General features: G+C 38.8%; 1 protein-coding gene across 5 annotated transcripts; it reads right to left on the reverse strand.

Moving 5' to 3' along the window:
- Nucleotides 1-372: 372 nt before the first annotated feature.
- On the reverse strand, nucleotides 373-17,133 carry LOC135108128 (ras-related protein Rab-24-like). 5 transcript variants are annotated; one of them, XM_064018835.1, is made up of 5 exons: nucleotides 16,944-17,133; nucleotides 10,114-10,240; nucleotides 2,460-2,619; nucleotides 1,899-2,049; nucleotides 373-734 (listed from the first exon to the last, which is right to left on the reverse strand). In XM_064018835.1, the coding sequence occupies exons 1-5, from the start codon at nucleotides 16,944-16,946 to the stop codon at nucleotides 567-569; spliced, it is 609 nt and encodes a 202-aa protein (XP_063874905.1). In that variant the 5' UTR covers nucleotides 16,947-17,133; the 3' UTR covers nucleotides 373-566. The 5 variants fall into 5 exon arrangements, with proteins under 5 accessions (XP_063874905.1, XP_063874906.1, XP_063874903.1 ...); XM_064018836.1 differs by having other exon boundaries at nucleotides 16,818-16,949; XM_064018833.1 differs by lacking the exon at nucleotides 16,944-17,133 and adding an exon at nucleotides 16,595-16,703.
- Between the last annotated feature and the right edge of the window lie 1,085 nt (nucleotides 17,134-18,218).

The following is an 18,218-nucleotide window of genomic DNA, read 5'->3' on the forward strand; positions in this document are numbered from 1 at the left end:
TGTGTGTGTGTGTGTGTGTGTGTGTGTGTGTGTGTGTGTATATATATATATATATATAGTATATATATATATATATATATATATATATATATATATATATATATATATATATATATATATATATATATATATATATATATATATATATATATATATGCAATTACACTATAAAGGTATATAAAAACATGAAAATGAATATTAGACTGGCCCTTATCTCCTCATTTGGTAGCACCTTTGTTCCTGAGGCAAAGTGTGTCAGGAGGTGATCAGTACAGTGGCATATGCAGGACTCTCTCCATCCTGCACCCAGTAATATCTGATCATCATAGCTATTACATGTATTACATGTATGAGGTATAAATAGCATAAAAATACAAAAATAACATTTACTACCTAAAGCACTGATATAATAACACTTCTGAAAGCACATGAAAATATATCACAATAATATTTCTGCTAGGGAAAGTGTGGTTTAGTAGTAAATGTTGCACAAGTCTCCATCACATACTGGAAAAATACAGTGGCCTGTGTGATGGCGAGACTTGTTCCCACACCAGCCATCAACCTCAACAACACTTTTCCCTGATCCTCTGTGTGTGGAGGCGGAAGGAGGAGTCCTGGGGGGCAGACAGGTCAGTCTTGGGGTCACCGACATAATCTTGGACAATGGTGTTGAAGAGTTCCTGCACGTTCTCACCAGTCTTGCTGGACGTCTCAAACAGTCTGCCATTAATCTGACGGGAATGTCTCATTAGCCATAGACAGGGTGCAATTTGTGAAGATCTCACAGTATTATGGAAAACTCTGGGGAAAATTTTAACTTTATTACTACAACTTGTAGATATCAGCATACTTACTTCAAGAGTGATGTATTCTGAAAGAGATGGTTCTCATGTGAATTTTAGGATTTATTAGCAATTTGTTTTTGCCTTTCTCCTTTCTGTTGGGGACCAAGGGGCTTGAGAGATGTGTGAATGACTGTGACTATTACAGATGTGTGCCTTGTCTTGGCTATCACCATTTTTGGGGGAGACAGCCTTGGTATATGTATGTATGTATGTATGTATGAATGTATTTATGTATGTGTGTATGTGTATATTTGTTAGTAATTTTTATAAGAAAAATATTCACTAACGAGAAATGGCCATACAATAAGATGACACTATAAAGGCAAAGCAATTTAAGCTTAGTTTTATAAGCACAATACATGAATGCCTCCACAGGAAGCACTGGCTCCTTTAGAATTTTAAATTTCCTTCACCTTTTTATGTATCAAATTTTACCATCATCATCATTACCATCATCATCATAAGTTTAAGTGTTCAGTCCCTATAATGCAGCAGTCCCCAACATTTTTCAATAAGGCACCTAATTTAACACAACATATTAAGTCTGTCACCCCCATTCACAGCACCACATTGTCTTGATGGATTCCCAAATTCCTTTTTTTTTTTTTCTGGCACCTCTCAATTACCTTCCAGAAATGGCCATACCACCTAAAGTGAGTATTTTACCCTCAGCCTGAGAGCCACTATTATAAAGCATCACACTCCTCAAGAGCCACAATAATTTACTTCAAGCCAGGGAGCCACTTCTATAAAACATCACACTACTAGAGACAGCAATGGGAATACTCCACATGAACAAGGAAATGTGTAACTTTAAAGTATCATAGTTTATTCAGACCTGCCTACCTGCCAAGGGACTAATAGGAGACTCCCTGTTGTCAACAGGCTGCAGGAAGGGAATAATTAGCAGTTCCAGAGGTACAGCAAGCCACTGGTGCACATGTTTTGCTTAAGAAACACAAAATGTGCATCAGAATCAGTCTACATGGACATGCCTATCCTGTGTATGGTAAGAAACTGATAAAGAGCCACAGTGATCCTAAGACTCACCGTCTCTGCATAGTCCAGCATGTCATGCAAATCCACCTGCCGTGCCTTGGGATCCTGCAGCACCAGGTCCAGCTTGGTGCCGCACAGGTACACACGGCACTCCTCTTCATGCAACTGGATCTCATTTGCCCAGAACTTGGCACGCTCAACACTGGTACAGAGAACACAAGTCAATCCAAAATTGTGACTGCACATCCTCTCTGTGGCTGTCAGAATTAGTCAACCTACTTTGTACTAACAGCATATAAAAGAAAGATTCATGACTCAGCTAAAACAACCACACTTCTGTTGTCCTCAATTGACAACAGAATGAACAGAACCTCACATATTTTTCTTTACCATTAAGCCTTCAAAAGTTTAATCTTATGTACCAATGTACCACATGAATTAGATGTACACTGTTAATAACCAAAATCTTTAGAGTTAAACTAAAAATTTCAACGTATTGTTTGAAAAGTAAATGACAGTGACGCTGCCTTGAAAATATTGAAAACTCTCCTAGAAAAATTAAGGAAATAGAAAGGTTTCTGACAACTACCATCAATGCTTCTCCTAGCTCACCTCTCATCATCTGTTATGTCATAGCAGATGACAGCTGCCTTAGCACCTCTGTAGTACAAGGGACTCATTGCATTATACCTCTCACTGCCTGCAGTGTCCCACAGCCCAACACAGACTTCACAGCCTTGCACCGTCACACAACAAGCTCCAAACGCAGCCCCTGAAAGATTATTGAGAATATTGTTTGCTGGTAAAATTCATATTTTATACAATACTATGACCATTGGACAGGAAACCTGCCATACATTAAAAACCCTTGGTACATATTCCTTGAAAGGACAATTAAACAAAGACAAACAAGAGTTCATGTCATGATATATGAATTATTGTTACTCACACACACACACACACACACACACACACACACACACACACACACACACACACACACACACACACACACACACACACTCATGAAATATGAGAGAGAGAGAGAGAGAGAGAGAGAGAGAGAGAGAGAGAGAGAGAGAGAGAGAGAGAGAGAGAGAGAGAGAGAGAGAGAGAGAGAGAGAGAGAGAGAGAGAGAGAGAGAGAGAGAGAGAGAGAGAGAGAGAGAGAGAGAGAGAGAGAGAGAGAGAGAGAAATGCTGCAAACCCTGAGTGGCCAAAGTTCTATTTTGAGCAGCTGTTACTAAAGGACCACCAAGTTACTTATCCCTTGCATCACAAAGGATGAGGGAGACCAGTGACTTCATTGCTTCCATTACTCCCTCAAGTATACACCCCTGTTATCATCAAAATTAACCTTTCCTGCTATACCCATAAAATGCAAAAGTTATGAGGTACATAACTTTAAAGGGAGAGGAGAGGAATGTCAAATCATCTCTAAAATGTATAATGTGTTTATTTATATGCTATTTTTTTTTTTTGTCTCAAAACTTAAATCTCATGAAAAAAGGGAAAGAACAGTCTGTGTGTAACTTGCCACTTATCAGATGATCAATGACATCATTATAAAGTAGATATGGCAGAATGCAAACAACCATTCCACTCATAGTCCACTCATAGTCATGGGTCATGTCCACTGATCCTTCCCCTCAAATATTATTGCAGCAAAACATCAGCTTAATGAGAATCAATTTTAAAATTATCAATTTAAAACAGCATCTGAATGAAAGACCAAAATCTATTGAAAACAAATAATTTTGATTTTAAGCAAGCTGAAATTGGCGTGCATTGTTTTCCCACCAGAAGCTTTCCATGAAAACACTATTTCAATTTAATGCAAAATTTATTTAAAGTGAACTATTGTGGATCCAAACTCGCATTAAATCGATGTTCTCCTCCACATGTCCTTCAACGGAATCAAGCACCTTACTGCTCCTGGTCCACTTTTGTTCTGCTCACCCTCAAACAATGGTAGCTTAAAAGATATTCTGAAAAGGCCTTTAGAGGAGTGAGTGTTGTCAATGAACATTGTAGCTCCACTCACAATTTTTTTTTCTTTTTTTTCTATGTAAGAGAGCCACTGGCCAAGGGCAACAAAAATTGATTAAGAAAAGTTCCCAGAAATGCAAAAAAAAAAAAAAAAGAGGATAAGTGTCTTGAAACCTCCCTCTTGAAAGAGTTCAAGTCATAGGAAGGAGGAAATACAGAAGCAGGGAGTTCCAGAGTTTACCACAGAAAGGGATGAATGATTGAGAATACTGGTTAACTCTTGCATTAGAGAGGTGGACAGAATAGGGGTGAGAGAAAGAAGAGTCTTGAGCAGAGAGGCCGTGGGAGGAGGGGAGGCATGCAGTTAGCAAGATCAGAAGAGCAGATAGCATGAAAATAGTGGTAGAAGACAGCAAGAGATGCAACATTGTGGCGATGAGAAAGAGGCTGAAGACAGTCAGATAGAGGAGAGAAGTTAATGAGACAAAAGCTTTTGATTCTACCGTCTAAAATAGTGGTCTGAGTGGAACCTCATACACGCGAAGCATGCTCCATACATGGACAGATAAGGCTGAGTTAGGAAGGGGGGGGGGGGGGGGTTAAGGAAAACTGGAGGAGACAACTCAGAATACCTAACTTCATAGAAGCTGTTTTAGCTAGAGATGAGATGTGAAGTTTCCAGTTTAGATTGTAGATAAAGGATGTTCAGTGTAAAAGAGGGGAACAGTTGAGTGTCACTGAAGAAGAGGGGATAGTTATCTGGAAGGTTGTGTCAAGTTGATAGATGAAGGAATTGAGTTTTTGAGGCACTGAACAATACAAAGTTTGTTCTGCCCAATCAGAAATTTTAGTGAGATCAGAAGTTGGGTATTCTATGACTGCTCACAGTATCTTTTGGATGACCAATGCCTGTGCATGAATTGACTTTGAGCAACAGTTGTAAGCCACAACAGACAGGTGTCATTTGACAAAAAGTAGAGACAAAATTAAATAAAGATATAAGACAACACTATCATCCAGCAATCACTAAAAAAAAAGTTAGCAAGAGATAACTTAAAGGAATGATAATGCCTTAAATTAAAATATCTTAGGGACTGTAAATAAAACCTTGCACACTATTTGTTTTCTGAGATCAATGGGAACTTGAGAAAAAGATATCAAATGTTATTGTAATCCAGAACATGAAAAATTATATACATATTTGAATACAAGTAGCAGCTAATTCTTGTACAAGTAAACAAAGGTTGTCCAAGGACCTTTAATACAAGCCATGTAAAAATTCCCTCTCTCTAGATGATGTAGATTAAGTGTAGACTTGTATGAAATGTTAACTTGCTGTAATTATGGAGAAAATCTGTATTAATGTTTTGAAACTCAAAAACCTTAATTCACCATTAGATTTTGGCAGTATGAGAAACAACTAATTAAGATCTTCAAGAACAACCTCAGTTAAAAGTAAAAAAAAATTATAGAGATGTATTAAAAAATTTATGTGTAACTGGGCAGAAGGATCTAGTTTTGATGGTAAGCATATAAAGCCTGTCACCAGCATGCAAGGCTGAGAAAGCTGACAGAGATCTTTGTTGACAGGTATTTTATTACCAATAAACAGTGGTGTACTGAGGGAGAGGCCACGTGGCCATGCACCCCACCTTTAGCAAAGAAAAATAATAATGAATAAATATAATTATTGCACAAAATAATAGGAAAATCAACGTTAGCATTGCGATTACAAATGTACACGTACATGTAGAGTTGTGAGCTCAGTGGCACACTTTCATACACTTTTCATACAATTAAAATTGCACCTATCTTTTAAAATTCTTATGAACAAACTTTATTACCCCTGTAGTCTCTCACAGTCACTGCCGATGTCATATGCCAGGTACATGTTTGCATCTCAATAGGACTGGTATGTAGGCTACTAGCAAATATTAAAGTTTTTAAATGCAAAATATTGGGATCTAATAATGATCTAAATGCATGCGAGTCTTCAAATGTCAGGTGAAATCCTTCACTTCATATTCAGAGCTTAAATCTGCTCATTTATCTTTTTTTTCATTTCAATGTCTGCCAAAACTGGGTGAGTCTTATGAGTCCAAGCGTCTTATGAGCCATCAAATATGGTACTTCCCCTTTGGCTTTATTTTTAATTAATGATAGGATATAAGGTGTGTTATGAGTGAAAAAAGAGTAAGGTGATACAATGATGAGTTCATAACATTGTGTGATGAGGGCAATGTCAAGATGTGAACTGAAAGCAGCAGAGTGGTGCTTGTAGCTGGAAAGGGGAGCCTGGGAGAAGGGGGGATACAAAAGGCAGGGACAGTATGGGCAGAGAGGAAGCACAAAAACCAAAAGCGTAAGCCTTCTTTCCTCCTTACCTCTGATATTTACATGACTAGTTGTTTGGTGATGTTAAAATGAATGGAGGATTATATAATCATACTGTAGAGGCACCAAGCAAACTTGTCTGGTGACAGTGGTATGTAACATGCTTCAGTATTATGAAAGAGAGAGTGACAGGTAATGTAATTTCCCTGACCATTATCAACTCAGGTTTTAAAGAAACATAACTAGAGAAATGTCAGCTGAGATCAGGATTTTGTATTTATACTATGTCTATGTAGTAGTCACAAACAGCAGTGATACAAACACCATAAGTGGAAATTTAGGATGCTTCTTATCAAAATTAATGTCAAACAGTTTAGGATTAATTCAATTCTTGAGTACACTCATACTGAATTTATTGTAAATTCTTTTCTTCAAAATCTTTCATTAACTAATTTATTTATTGTTACTATTCATGGAATAAAGGTCCCACAGGTCCAAAAGGTAACAGAAAATCCACCCAATTAACCAATACTCCTAAAATTGTTAGTGTTATCAATATTTATTGTTCTTTACTTTGCCTTTCTTATATATCAAAAATAAAATTTTGTCACGGGAATTCCGGCACTTAATTAAACCCCAGCTAACAAAAAAACACACTACCATAACAACAAGAAACAAACTACAGCAGGCATAAACCCCATGGCTGGTAGCAGCAACCGTAACACTAACAAGATTTAAAGCAAACAAATACACAAATAATAAAAACAAAACCTTATACAAACAAATAGAAACAAGGATACATATCCCTAACTAGCCTGTGCAATGCTCCCCCCATGACACTGGTGGCTCAGAGGTGGTTCTCTGTTAATGGAGTGAAGCACCCCTGGGGATCACTAGTGGGTCAATCAGCTACCTTAATACAAGTAAAATTAAACTAAAATAAAAAATACAAATAAAGAAATAAAAACAATACATATCCCTAACAAACCTATGCAAAAACCCCACCAATGACAAAGGCACATATTAAACTCCAGGGATAACTTAAGTGAGTCAGTAGTACTGGGAGTAGTGTACAGACCACTGACCAGTACAAAGGAAATTAACACCTCACTGTGGCAGGAAATAAATAGAGCAGGCAGGTACAGTCAGGTATATGTGGTAGGAGATTTTAATTTTAGGAATATCGACTGGAGTCTGATGGTGGGTAACAAGGAAGCAGAGGAATTTTTTAAGGTAATTCAGGATAATTTTTTAAAACAGTTAGTCTTAGAACCCACAAGGGGGAATAATATTCTATATTTAATTTTTACTAACAGGGAGGAAGGACAGAGTTCAGAGAGATAAGGCAGGATGAGAGAGGTGAGGTGAGGCATGAGGGTGTAGGACAAGAGGAGGGAAGATGTGTCCAGAAAGGGCAGAGGAAAGAGGGAGGGGGAGATAGGTGTGAGTATGTTGGAATGTCAGGTCATGCTGAAATGAGAGGGGTGAGGTTGAGTAGATGAGGGAGTGGAGAGGTTAGTAGGGGCGGAGATGAGGGGATTAGGTGAGGTAAATGTAGATGAATTGTATAAATATTTCATAAAGTTCATACAGGTCAGTTAGCAAATATCTCGTATAAGGCAATAAGATCACACAAAAATTACCCTAAATGGATGACTGCTAGGTTAAAACATTATATAGGGTGTAAGAGAAGTATATATAAGAGATTAAGGCCAGGTGAAGAAGTTTTAAGGTCACAATATAATGAATTAGAACAGTCAGGAAGTTCACGAGGAAAGCTAAGGGCAATTATGAATTAAAGGTAGCCAGCCAGGCAAAGACGGACCACAAGGGATTTTATCAGGTATACAAGACAAAGAATAAGGATACTATAGGTCCATTAAAGGCAGCAGATGGGGAGCTGGTTAGTTCTGGGGAGGAGATTAGTAAAATTCTGAATGAGTATTTTTTAACTGTCTTCATCCAGGAAAACATGCAGGATATGCCAGATAGTGAACAGGTGTTTAAAGCAGATGAGAATGAGAAGCTGACAGATATTTCCATAACTAGGGAGATAGTGGAACAGGAGATAGATAGGCTAAAAAAATTAAAGACACCAGGACCAGATGAAATATATCCCAGAGTACTTAAGGAATGCAAAGAGATCATTAGTGAGCCATTAGTTTCTGTCTTTAGGAAATCACTTGAGTCAGGTGAGGTACCAGTAATGTGGAGGCAGGCTAATGTAGTACCCATCTTTAAGAAAGGAGATAAAACTTTAGCATCTAACTATAGACCTGTCAGCTTAACTTCAGTTGTAGGTAAAATATTAGAGTCAATAATAGCGAGGAACATTAGGGAACATTTAGGCAAACATAACTTGATAAATCAGTCACAGCATGGCTTCACGAAGGGGAAGTCTTGTCAGACAAACTTGTTAAGTTTTTACAGTAAAGTGTACAAGGCAGTAGATAATGGTGATAGTTATGATATCTTATATCTGGACTCTAGTAAAGCATTTGACGAGGTACCCCATCAAAGGCTCCTGAGAAAGGTTAGGGCACACGGGATAGATAGGAAGGTGCTAGGCAGGATAGGGTCATGGCTTAGCGACAGGCAACAAAGAGTTGTAATAAATGGCTCGAAATCCGAGTGGGGTCATGTAATTAGTGGGGTGCCACAGGGATCAGTATTAGGGCCATTGTTATTTCTAACATATACATCAATGACTTGGATAGTGGAATTAGTAGTGATGTTAGTAAATTTGCTGATGACACAAAGATAGGTAGATTAATTAGGTCAAAATCGGATGCCATCGTCTTGCAGGCAGATTTAGATAGAATGAATGAATGGACGGACAGATGGCAAGTGCAATTTAATATCAATAAATGCAAAGTACTTAGTGTAGGTAGAGGAAACCCACACAGTAGGTACACATTAAACAACCAAACTCTGGTAGGTACAGGATACGAGAAAGATTTAGGAGTTATAGTTAGCTCTGTACTCCGTCTAGGGAAACAATGCATAGAGGCCAGAAACAAGGCAAACAGGGTACTAGGATTCATTTTTAGGAATGTTAAAAGTAGAAGACTGGAAGTAATATAAAAGTTATACTTGGCGCTGGTCAGACCTCATCTAGACTATGCTGTGCAGTTCTGGTCCCCACATTACAGGAAAGATATAGGTCTATTAGAATCAGTACAGAGGAGAATGACTAAAAGGATACAAGGGATGAGGAGTATTCCTTATGAGGCGAGACTGAAGTTGTTAAATTTACATTCTTTAGAGAGACGTAGGTTAAGAGGGGACCTGATAGAAGTCTTTAAGTGGTATAAGGGTTATAACAAGGGGGATGTAAGCAAAATTCTTAGGATCAGCAACCAGGGTAGAACAAGAAATAGCGGGTTCAAGCTTGAAAAATTTAGGTTTAGGAAGGAGATAGGAAAAAATTGGTTCTCAAATAGAATGGTAGATGAGTGGAATGGACTCAGTAATCATGTTGTTAGTGCTAGGACACCAGAGAGCTTTAAGAGAAAATTAGACAGGTTTATGGATGGGGATAATAGATGGAAATAGGTAGGTATATTCCATACTGGGACTGTCACGTGTAAGCCTGGTCGCTTCTTGCAGCTTCCCTTATTTCTTATGTTCTTATGTTCTTAAGTGACAATTTGTACATCTGTACATCATGTACATCTGTAGTGGCTGACATAGGGTGCATGTCCCTCATGAAATACATGTAATAATATCTTAGCAAAGCAAGAGTGGGCAGAATGCAGTAACAGTGAGTACACTGCCTAAGACAGAAACATTAGGAATTAAGTGAACAAACAAAACATGATGGCTGGTGAGAGAGAGATTCAAGACTAAGTAGCAGAGAATAAAAACATGGAGAGAACATAAATATTTTGCAGAGGAACAAGGCACAACAATCATATGTAGTACAAAGGATAACTGTTACTTACCTATGGTGGCTTGGTACTGAGAGTTGAAGCGTTTGTATATAAACCTTTCCACCAGGCTTGTCTTGCCACATGACATCTGGCCAAGCATCACCACCTTCATATCCACCTTCCGATACATTTTCCTATCCTGAGAAAATGGTAAACCTGTTAAGACGGTCATACTCTCCAACTCTTATGTGTGCAAGGCCTCACAAACCCTGCACCAACACATTATGGGTATGAAATATCCACCTTAGCAAAACTTTAACTTAATAATGACTTCATATTTCATGTCACTATAAACAATGTCTTCAGTAAAACTTCTTTTTTTTTTATTATCTGTTGTTTATGACTCCAGCAATGCCATCCCCATTGTACATAGACACTGCCTGATCAACTTCTCCTGACATCTCTGAAAGACAATGCTGATGATGACACAGACTTGGGGCTTCACTCCTAGCACTGGACATGGGACAGCCACACTACCACGAGAAGAGTACTATACTGTTATAAGTTGGACAGTGAATTCATACATTTTGATTTTGACAGTATTGATTCATTTACATCTTTCACTCTCAATGACTTATCCTCTATATATTATATTCCTCTTAGGAAGCACAGCATGTCCTATTTCCTCCAATGGTTTGGGAATTATTAAATGGTGTTAAGTTTACACTGAAATTCCTTTCACTAAGGCCCTGCGATATGTAGTGTTTTAGGACCAACTCAACAGCCAAATTAACGACAGTCTATGGAGGCAGACATGCACTGCCACACAGCAAACCATGGCGGCTTGAGATTTCCCTTCCTGCCATGTACCTACCTGGTTACTTACCTGGCTGGATACCACATACATTGCAATCAGGATGGTCATGGTAGAGCTATCATCATCATATATGACGGGAAGTCCAGATCTACACAAGATTTGTATTCAGAGTTTGGAAAACAACTACAGTGTTTGATGAATAGACATTTGCAATGCCTAAATGTCTTGTGGCAAGGCAGCATTATTCAATATAACCATAGAGTGCAGCTCCTAAATTAACATGTAAACCCCTCTTAAAGGAAATTGGTGAATCCATCATGACTATCTCATCTGTCAGAGAATTCCAGTAATCAATATATCATATCCTCTACACTCTAATGAGCAGTGGATGCTCTTTTATACAAGGCTATGTTTAGAAGCAGGCACACACATGCAGCAGCTGCCACCATGACTTGAGAATGATGATGCATCTCATGTGCATGTCTGGCTCATGAGAAGACCCAATGATAAGTCACTGTCTACTGCCATGGCAACCTCAGCTTGGGGTCCACATGGATTTGCAGAGTTGCATTCAATTAATGCATTGTACTTAAGAAGATGGCAACAGATAGTGACCATTTAGACATCAATTTATTTATCAATGAAGTGGAGAAGTGGCCAGCCATAAATAACACAAGTTTCTGGTAATACAAATACAAATAAAAAAACTGCACATATATTTTCAGAAGAAAAAAAGTGAATGAACTGAACAAACCTTTATTTTTTACTTATTATTTTTATAGTGCCTAATTATAACATTTTTTTCCTGCCACTCCACTTTCCCTTCAACAGTACAGCAGGATCCTGCACCTAAGGAGTAATAGAGACTAGGAAAATCTCATTTGTTTGTTGCTTGCAAAAAACCTAAACATGGAAAAATTACTGCAATAGATAAAAAAAAAAAAAAAAAATCAAGACTACAAGGTAATTTGTGGATGAATAGCTTGTCAACAGTCTTGCCCTACAGTGACTTTGAAAAAGATCAGTACGAAAACAACACTAATGTATTATCATAACTGCACCAGTGTGGCCGTGAGGACGTCAGGTGTCCAGAGGCAGGGTAGCTCACTGGTGCACACATAAGAACTTTGTCCACCCCACCTTTCTTTTTTATTGCATTCAAAGTATTTTCATTAATCCACACAGTGTCGGCCTCTTATACCCCCTCACCTGCCCCCATGACATGTACTTGTCCTTTCTTTCAGTTTTTTTTCTAAATCAACTATTTCAAATGAAAACATTGAAAATAACAATAAAAGAGAACTGAAAATTAGTGTTTTCAAACTGATAGTTGCTATAGGTTTCTTGTACCTTGATGTCATTATTGATTTTGTATTGATTCTTTTTAATGAGATCATGGCAAGGCTAACTGATGATATCATTGAAAATAATTTACTGTAAAATTTAAAAAATTGGGTAAAATAACAAAAATCTACCAATGAGCAGCCCTGCCAAAAGGGAAGAGGGAGTAGTGGGTGGAGCTTCTAGATCAGCTTGGCATATGGCAAGTGTAGTCATAACTTCAGTCCTACAGTCATTGACTGGTACCCTCATGTTTTGCACTACTCCACCTCTCATTCACTCACCGCTGACAGGACTCGGGATTGGTGGTGGCCCTGTCTGGGAACACAATGCTCTTTGGGAACAGTAATGAAGTGGACCTTGTCTCAGCACAATAGTTATTTAGCCAGTCCCGGCACACTGGGCTATTAGGTTATTAGCTGGTACTCGTGCCAACCGGATGACAGGACGTGTGTGATTCAGTCATTTGCTGATTGTGCTGAGCAGCAACTATCAGCATGAAATTTGCTGTGGTATAATAATTCTGGCAGCACTGAGAGAAGTTAGTTATTGAGCAAACTAACAATCCTGTAGGGGAGTCAAAACTTTTGTCTGTGAGGTCATATCTGATTTGGGAAGAAGCAAACATGCACTACATGACATGCTCCTGCTTGCTAGGTGTTCACCACCCTTGCCCATTCTCCTACTGATGTGTGTGTGTGTGTGTGTGTGTGTGTGTGTGTGTGTGTGTGTGTGTGTGTGTGTGTGTGTGTGTGTGTGTGTGTGTGTGTGTGTGTGTGAGAGAGAGAGAGAGAGAGAGAGAGAGAGAGAGAGAGAGAGAGAGAGAGAGAGAGAGAGAGAGAGAGAGAGAGAGAGAGAGAGAGAGAGAGAGAGAGAGAGAGAGAGAGAGAGAGAGAGAGAGAGAGAGAGAGAGAGAGATAATAAATATACAAATAAATAAACAAAGGGTAATTGGAGTTATATTTTTGTATCATAAGGATGTGGTTCCATTATCTAGAATTAGGTACTTAAAAATATCAAACTCGCAAAAAATTTAGCAGGCTCACAAAAGGCAGGTCCTGGGTAATGAAAACTACTAGTAAATCTGCAGTTTCATACAATATTTCCATTTCTACTTCAACTCTTTCCTAATATACAAGTTAACTAGGTAAGCTTTGGGTCTGGTGGGAAAGACAAGTTTTAGGCAGAGGAAAGCAGGTACCCTACCCAGCACCAGCAGGGTGCTGGGTAGGGTGTCTCTGGGTGTCCCCAAGCTTACACTTGCTGTCTCTTGTCTCTTGGCCATAGAAGTCAAACTAAATGCCCTGTTCCAGTCTTTCCCATGTAACAATGAAAAGTATTTAAAAAAATAAATTTAAACTATATCATAGATGAGGCAGTGTCTTCAACTTTGAGCTAAGCACAAGAGACCATGTCTTACTTCAGTCATGGCTGCAGACTAACAACATGGCATCAGAGACATTGTTGATCAACACGGACTCCATGAGCCATGGAGATATACTAAACTGGGATTTAGAATTTTTTAAAAGATTCTCCCAATGCTCTATAACAGGGGTGTCAAACTCATGGCCCACAGGATGGTCTTAAGTGGCCCGCACAGTGACGAGATTTTTCAACTCGTTACTATAATTGTTATAACTGAGGAAAATGTAACTAAACTGTTAAGACGAGACATAACTTTAACCTTTCAATTGCAGTTTTTTTCCTTCTATTTTGTTTCAAAACTCAAAGAATTACAATAATATACTATAGTAACTGTATTCCCAGATTATTGTATATTATTTTCCTTTCTTTGTAATAATTAGTGTTGTATTTATTACGTAAGACAAATTTTACATGTGTAAGTTCAGATGAACCCAAATAATGTATTTTTGATAAACCAGGATGACCAGCAAAATAAGTTTTAATCTTCAGTCTTGCCAGTAAGTAATTACCAAATCTTTGGTGGCCCTCGAGACCATAACCAAGTGCATAATTGGCCCTTGAAAGGATTTGAGTTTGACACCCCTGCTCTATAACAATCATCCTTCTGAAATTAAGAACTGAAAAATTGGAAGACCCATTTATTTACCGAGTCATATGACGTGTATTATGACTATCAAGACTAGATTTCATATCTGAATAGTGAAGTGGGCACAAGAAAGATGTACTGCCCTATGACTGCTCAAAAGGAGACAATAGTGTCACTGCTGCCATTAAACAAAAGAAAGGAGAAGAATCAGGGCATTCACTATGAGATGAGTTGCCAGTGATCACCAACTGTTTTGATATAGGGGGTCAGTCAATGCTCCCACAGTTCTCTGGAGATGCACATTCTAAAACCACCTCTCATGATACATCTTGATGTACTGTATTTAAATGCTACAAAACATTGATCCTAAGTGTCTATGCTAACAGTATCCACAGGATCTAGTGATGTACACTCTATGGAACAGTTATTTTGGACCTTTGGACCCTTTTATGGGACTGGTATCTCAGTGGGCCTTTTTTTATTGGATTTTTGTTGCCCTTGGCCAGTGTCCCTCTTACATATAAAAAAAATAAAACATATATTATAAGCTAAATACAGTAAAATCCCTCTTATACGGCATCAACAGGACTGCTGACATACCAGATACTTGAATATTGCCGGATACTTGAATAGAAGTGAAATTATGTCCGCAATCACCACCCTACACTCATGCATCTTACCATAACAAAGATCAGCTGATCTGATCAGCTGCTTAAGTTTAAGCACAACACACTTCCTCTTTTCTACAACTTTAGGCATGATGAAGGCATCAGGCGATAAACAGTGCACACGTGGGACTGAGTCACTGAGTAAACACAGTGCAGTGGGCCGCGGGTAGCGTGAAGCAGTGCGCTATGGTGGCGAGGGGACAAAGTATGCCTTGCGCGGGAATTTTAATCGATTTTATGAGTACACATTGATTTTTTATTGATTTAAAGGCTCGGGGAAAAATGTGCCGGATACTTGAAGCTGCCGGATACTCGAATGCCGGATGAGAGGGATTTTACTGTACTCATAACTATGCTCTCAGTGTTTTCACATTTATTTCTAGTCTCCAGCTACATATTTAGTTTGAAACATTTTTTATCTGGCAAATCCCCAAAAGAGTCAAGCAAGCATTATTTGTGCTGACAAGACATTGTGATGACCGAAACTGAGTGGAGACGAAACAACTGTCCAATATCAGACACGCCAACTTCTCCAAAACACTCAACAAACCTGAGGCGGGAGGTATGAGTTTGTAGTGCTGCTGTAAAATCCCAGTGTAAACATGTGCTGTGGTTGATTGCATCAATATATCAGGAAAGAAGAACCAAGGTGTGAAAGGATGAGTTATATTTCCAGAGATGAAAGCAGCAACTCAGGGAAGACATTGGGAAACAAAATAAACAGACAACCTTCACCAGTGTCCTGCTAAGATTTGGCATCAAAACATGGTTGTTTGTTTCATATGTGCCAGGATTTATATACAGGTATATTAACTGTACAACTTAAATAGGTAAAGTAAGGTCACATAGAGATACATCCCAAACCTGAGATAATGTGCATAGTATTTAGTTCATTTTGCCATATTTCTAGCTCTCTGCTAGATGATGGTGGCTAAAAATGTTCCTAATAGTTTACTAGTATGTTTGATAACACGCAAATGACATTTTTTTTCTTTTTTTTCAGCTGACTGCCTTACATCTGTAAAATTCAGTCAGCTGGTGAATCTGGGAGTTTTTCCAGACCAAAGAGAATGCCCCAATTGTTGAGCAAGTGTTACTTGAACTATACTAACCAATCACTCGCGAAAAACTGTAGTAATGTCTTTATATGCTATCACAGTGAATGATATAATGGTATAAAGAAAATGTGTGGTACAGTGCAGAGTACTGCACCACACATGGCTGTGCAAAGCACAGCCATGGGCTAATTATCACTACCAAGATACAAAACTTTGTAAAAAAAAATATATAAATAAAAAATAGGCAGACCTGTAGTGGACACATCTCACTTGGTTGGCTACCCTATTTTAGCCCATTATACTAGGCTGGTGGAGAAGATACTAGTAGCTATATAAGAGCAGCACAGATCTGAAAGTACGCCAGTCAACTATTAAGTAATGCAGAAGCAGATCAAGTCACTTTTTAGGAAGCAATCATTGATACCAAATGGGTGATGCAAGGGTTCTAAATACCCCGCAGTTATTCTAACAAGGAGCCAGCCATACACAGTACTACCTCACATCCCCACTCATAACTCTCACTAGCCACACCTTGAAGCTTTCAGGCATGTGAGTTGGTTGGTTGGTATCCTTAGAAGGGAAGCCTACAATGGCTGCTAAGCCTATTTAGAAATATAACAACAGTATATCTCTCACAACAAACTAAATGAATCAAGACCATTGCTGTAAGGTGGTGATAGTCGCTTTCCCACAGTCCACACATCCCCTGTTCAGCCTTCAATCCCACACCACCATGGCTGCTGAAAGGTCATCTCGCTTCCCTTTGTCGCAGGAAATGTAACCTACCCTTATAAGATCAACCTTTTCCTTTGATTATTTCTGATGCTTCTGGACTAATTATGAACTTTACTAAACACTTAGCACCAATAAGTAAGGCTTACCAGGAGCACTGCACGTGCCACAGGTCACACGAGAGTCTGAGGTCAATTGGTGACCTGACTGCTACTGGCCCCCAAAGTCTGCCCCGCCACTCCCTACTCACACCTCGGCGCCACTCAACCACTCACCATCACGGCGCAACGAAAGGCTTAAGGGTTCTTGGTATGTTTTTTTTTTCTTTTTTGCTAGAACTTTTCCAGGGGTGTACATGTGCTGAGTGCAGTTCCTTAGGCTACATTTGTTGCGTAATAGTGTCCCCACAACCCACAACCTTCGCAGCACCTTTGTTTACATTTCTTGGAAGGCGTTTGTTCGTCTTGGGAACGGGGTATGTAATAACAGCATTTATTTATTTATCTATTTTCACGTAAGAGGGGCACTGCAACAAAATTAAAGAAAAAAATGTCTAATGGTGGTGTCAGTCTCCAAAGAAAAAACAAAAGGTTTATCCAAAATTGTAAGAATAATGTCTCGAAACCTCCCTCATATTTCTCAACTTACGACGAAAAAAAAATGCCCAGTGTTATTTCTACATATTCTTATTACGGTATCACTAAAATATATTATAAGATACTTCAAGAAAAATAGTAATGTTGGTTATTTGTAGCAATATGAAAGAAAACGTTTTTTTTTCAAAATAAAGGGCAGGCTAAAGAAAAGATACTTCTGCTATTTTCATAAAGTTAAGACTGATTGGAGAGAGAGAGAGAGAGAGAGAGAGAGAGAGAGAGAGAGAGAGAGAGAGAGAGAGAGAGAGAGAGAGAGAGATGCTCAAGGCGGGGGTGAGACCTCAGTGACGTGTGGCACGGAATCTTGGCCAATGAGGAAGTCCCAAGGGAAGCAAATGACTATGACAAATCTCGGATGGTGAAGTATGGATGCATGGTGCAACGAAAATAGAATCATAAATGGACGACTGGTAGGAGCAGCTAAAATAGTAGAAATGCGATGGAAATAAAATAAATGGGAGAGTGGGAGAGGCAGCTAAAAATAGTGGAAGTATGTAAGAACGTATTGATTCACATGACGGGGTTATGGGTGTGGATAATTTTTTTTTTATGTAAGAGGGACACTGGCAAAGGACAACAAAAATTCAATAAAAAAAAATGCCCACTGAAATGCCAGTCCCATAAAAGGGTCAAAGGAGTAGTCAAAAATTGATGAATAAGTGTCTTGAAACCTCCCTCTTGAAGGAATTCAAGTCATAGGAAGGTGGAAATACAGAAGCAGGCAGGGAGTTCCAGAGTTTACCAGAGAAAGGGATGAATGATTGAGAATACTGGTTAACTCTTGCGTTAGAGAGGTGGACAGAATAGGAGTGAGAGAAAGAAGAAAGTCTTGTGCAGCGAGGCCGCGGGAGGAGGGGAGGCATGCAGTTAGCAAGATCAGAAGAGCAGTTAGCA

The sequence above is a fragment of the Scylla paramamosain genome, chromosome 16, assembly GCF_035594125.1.
Source record: "Scylla paramamosain isolate STU-SP2022 chromosome 16, ASM3559412v1, whole genome shotgun sequence".
Lineage (NCBI taxonomy): Eukaryota > Metazoa > Arthropoda > Malacostraca > Decapoda > Portunidae > Scylla > Scylla paramamosain.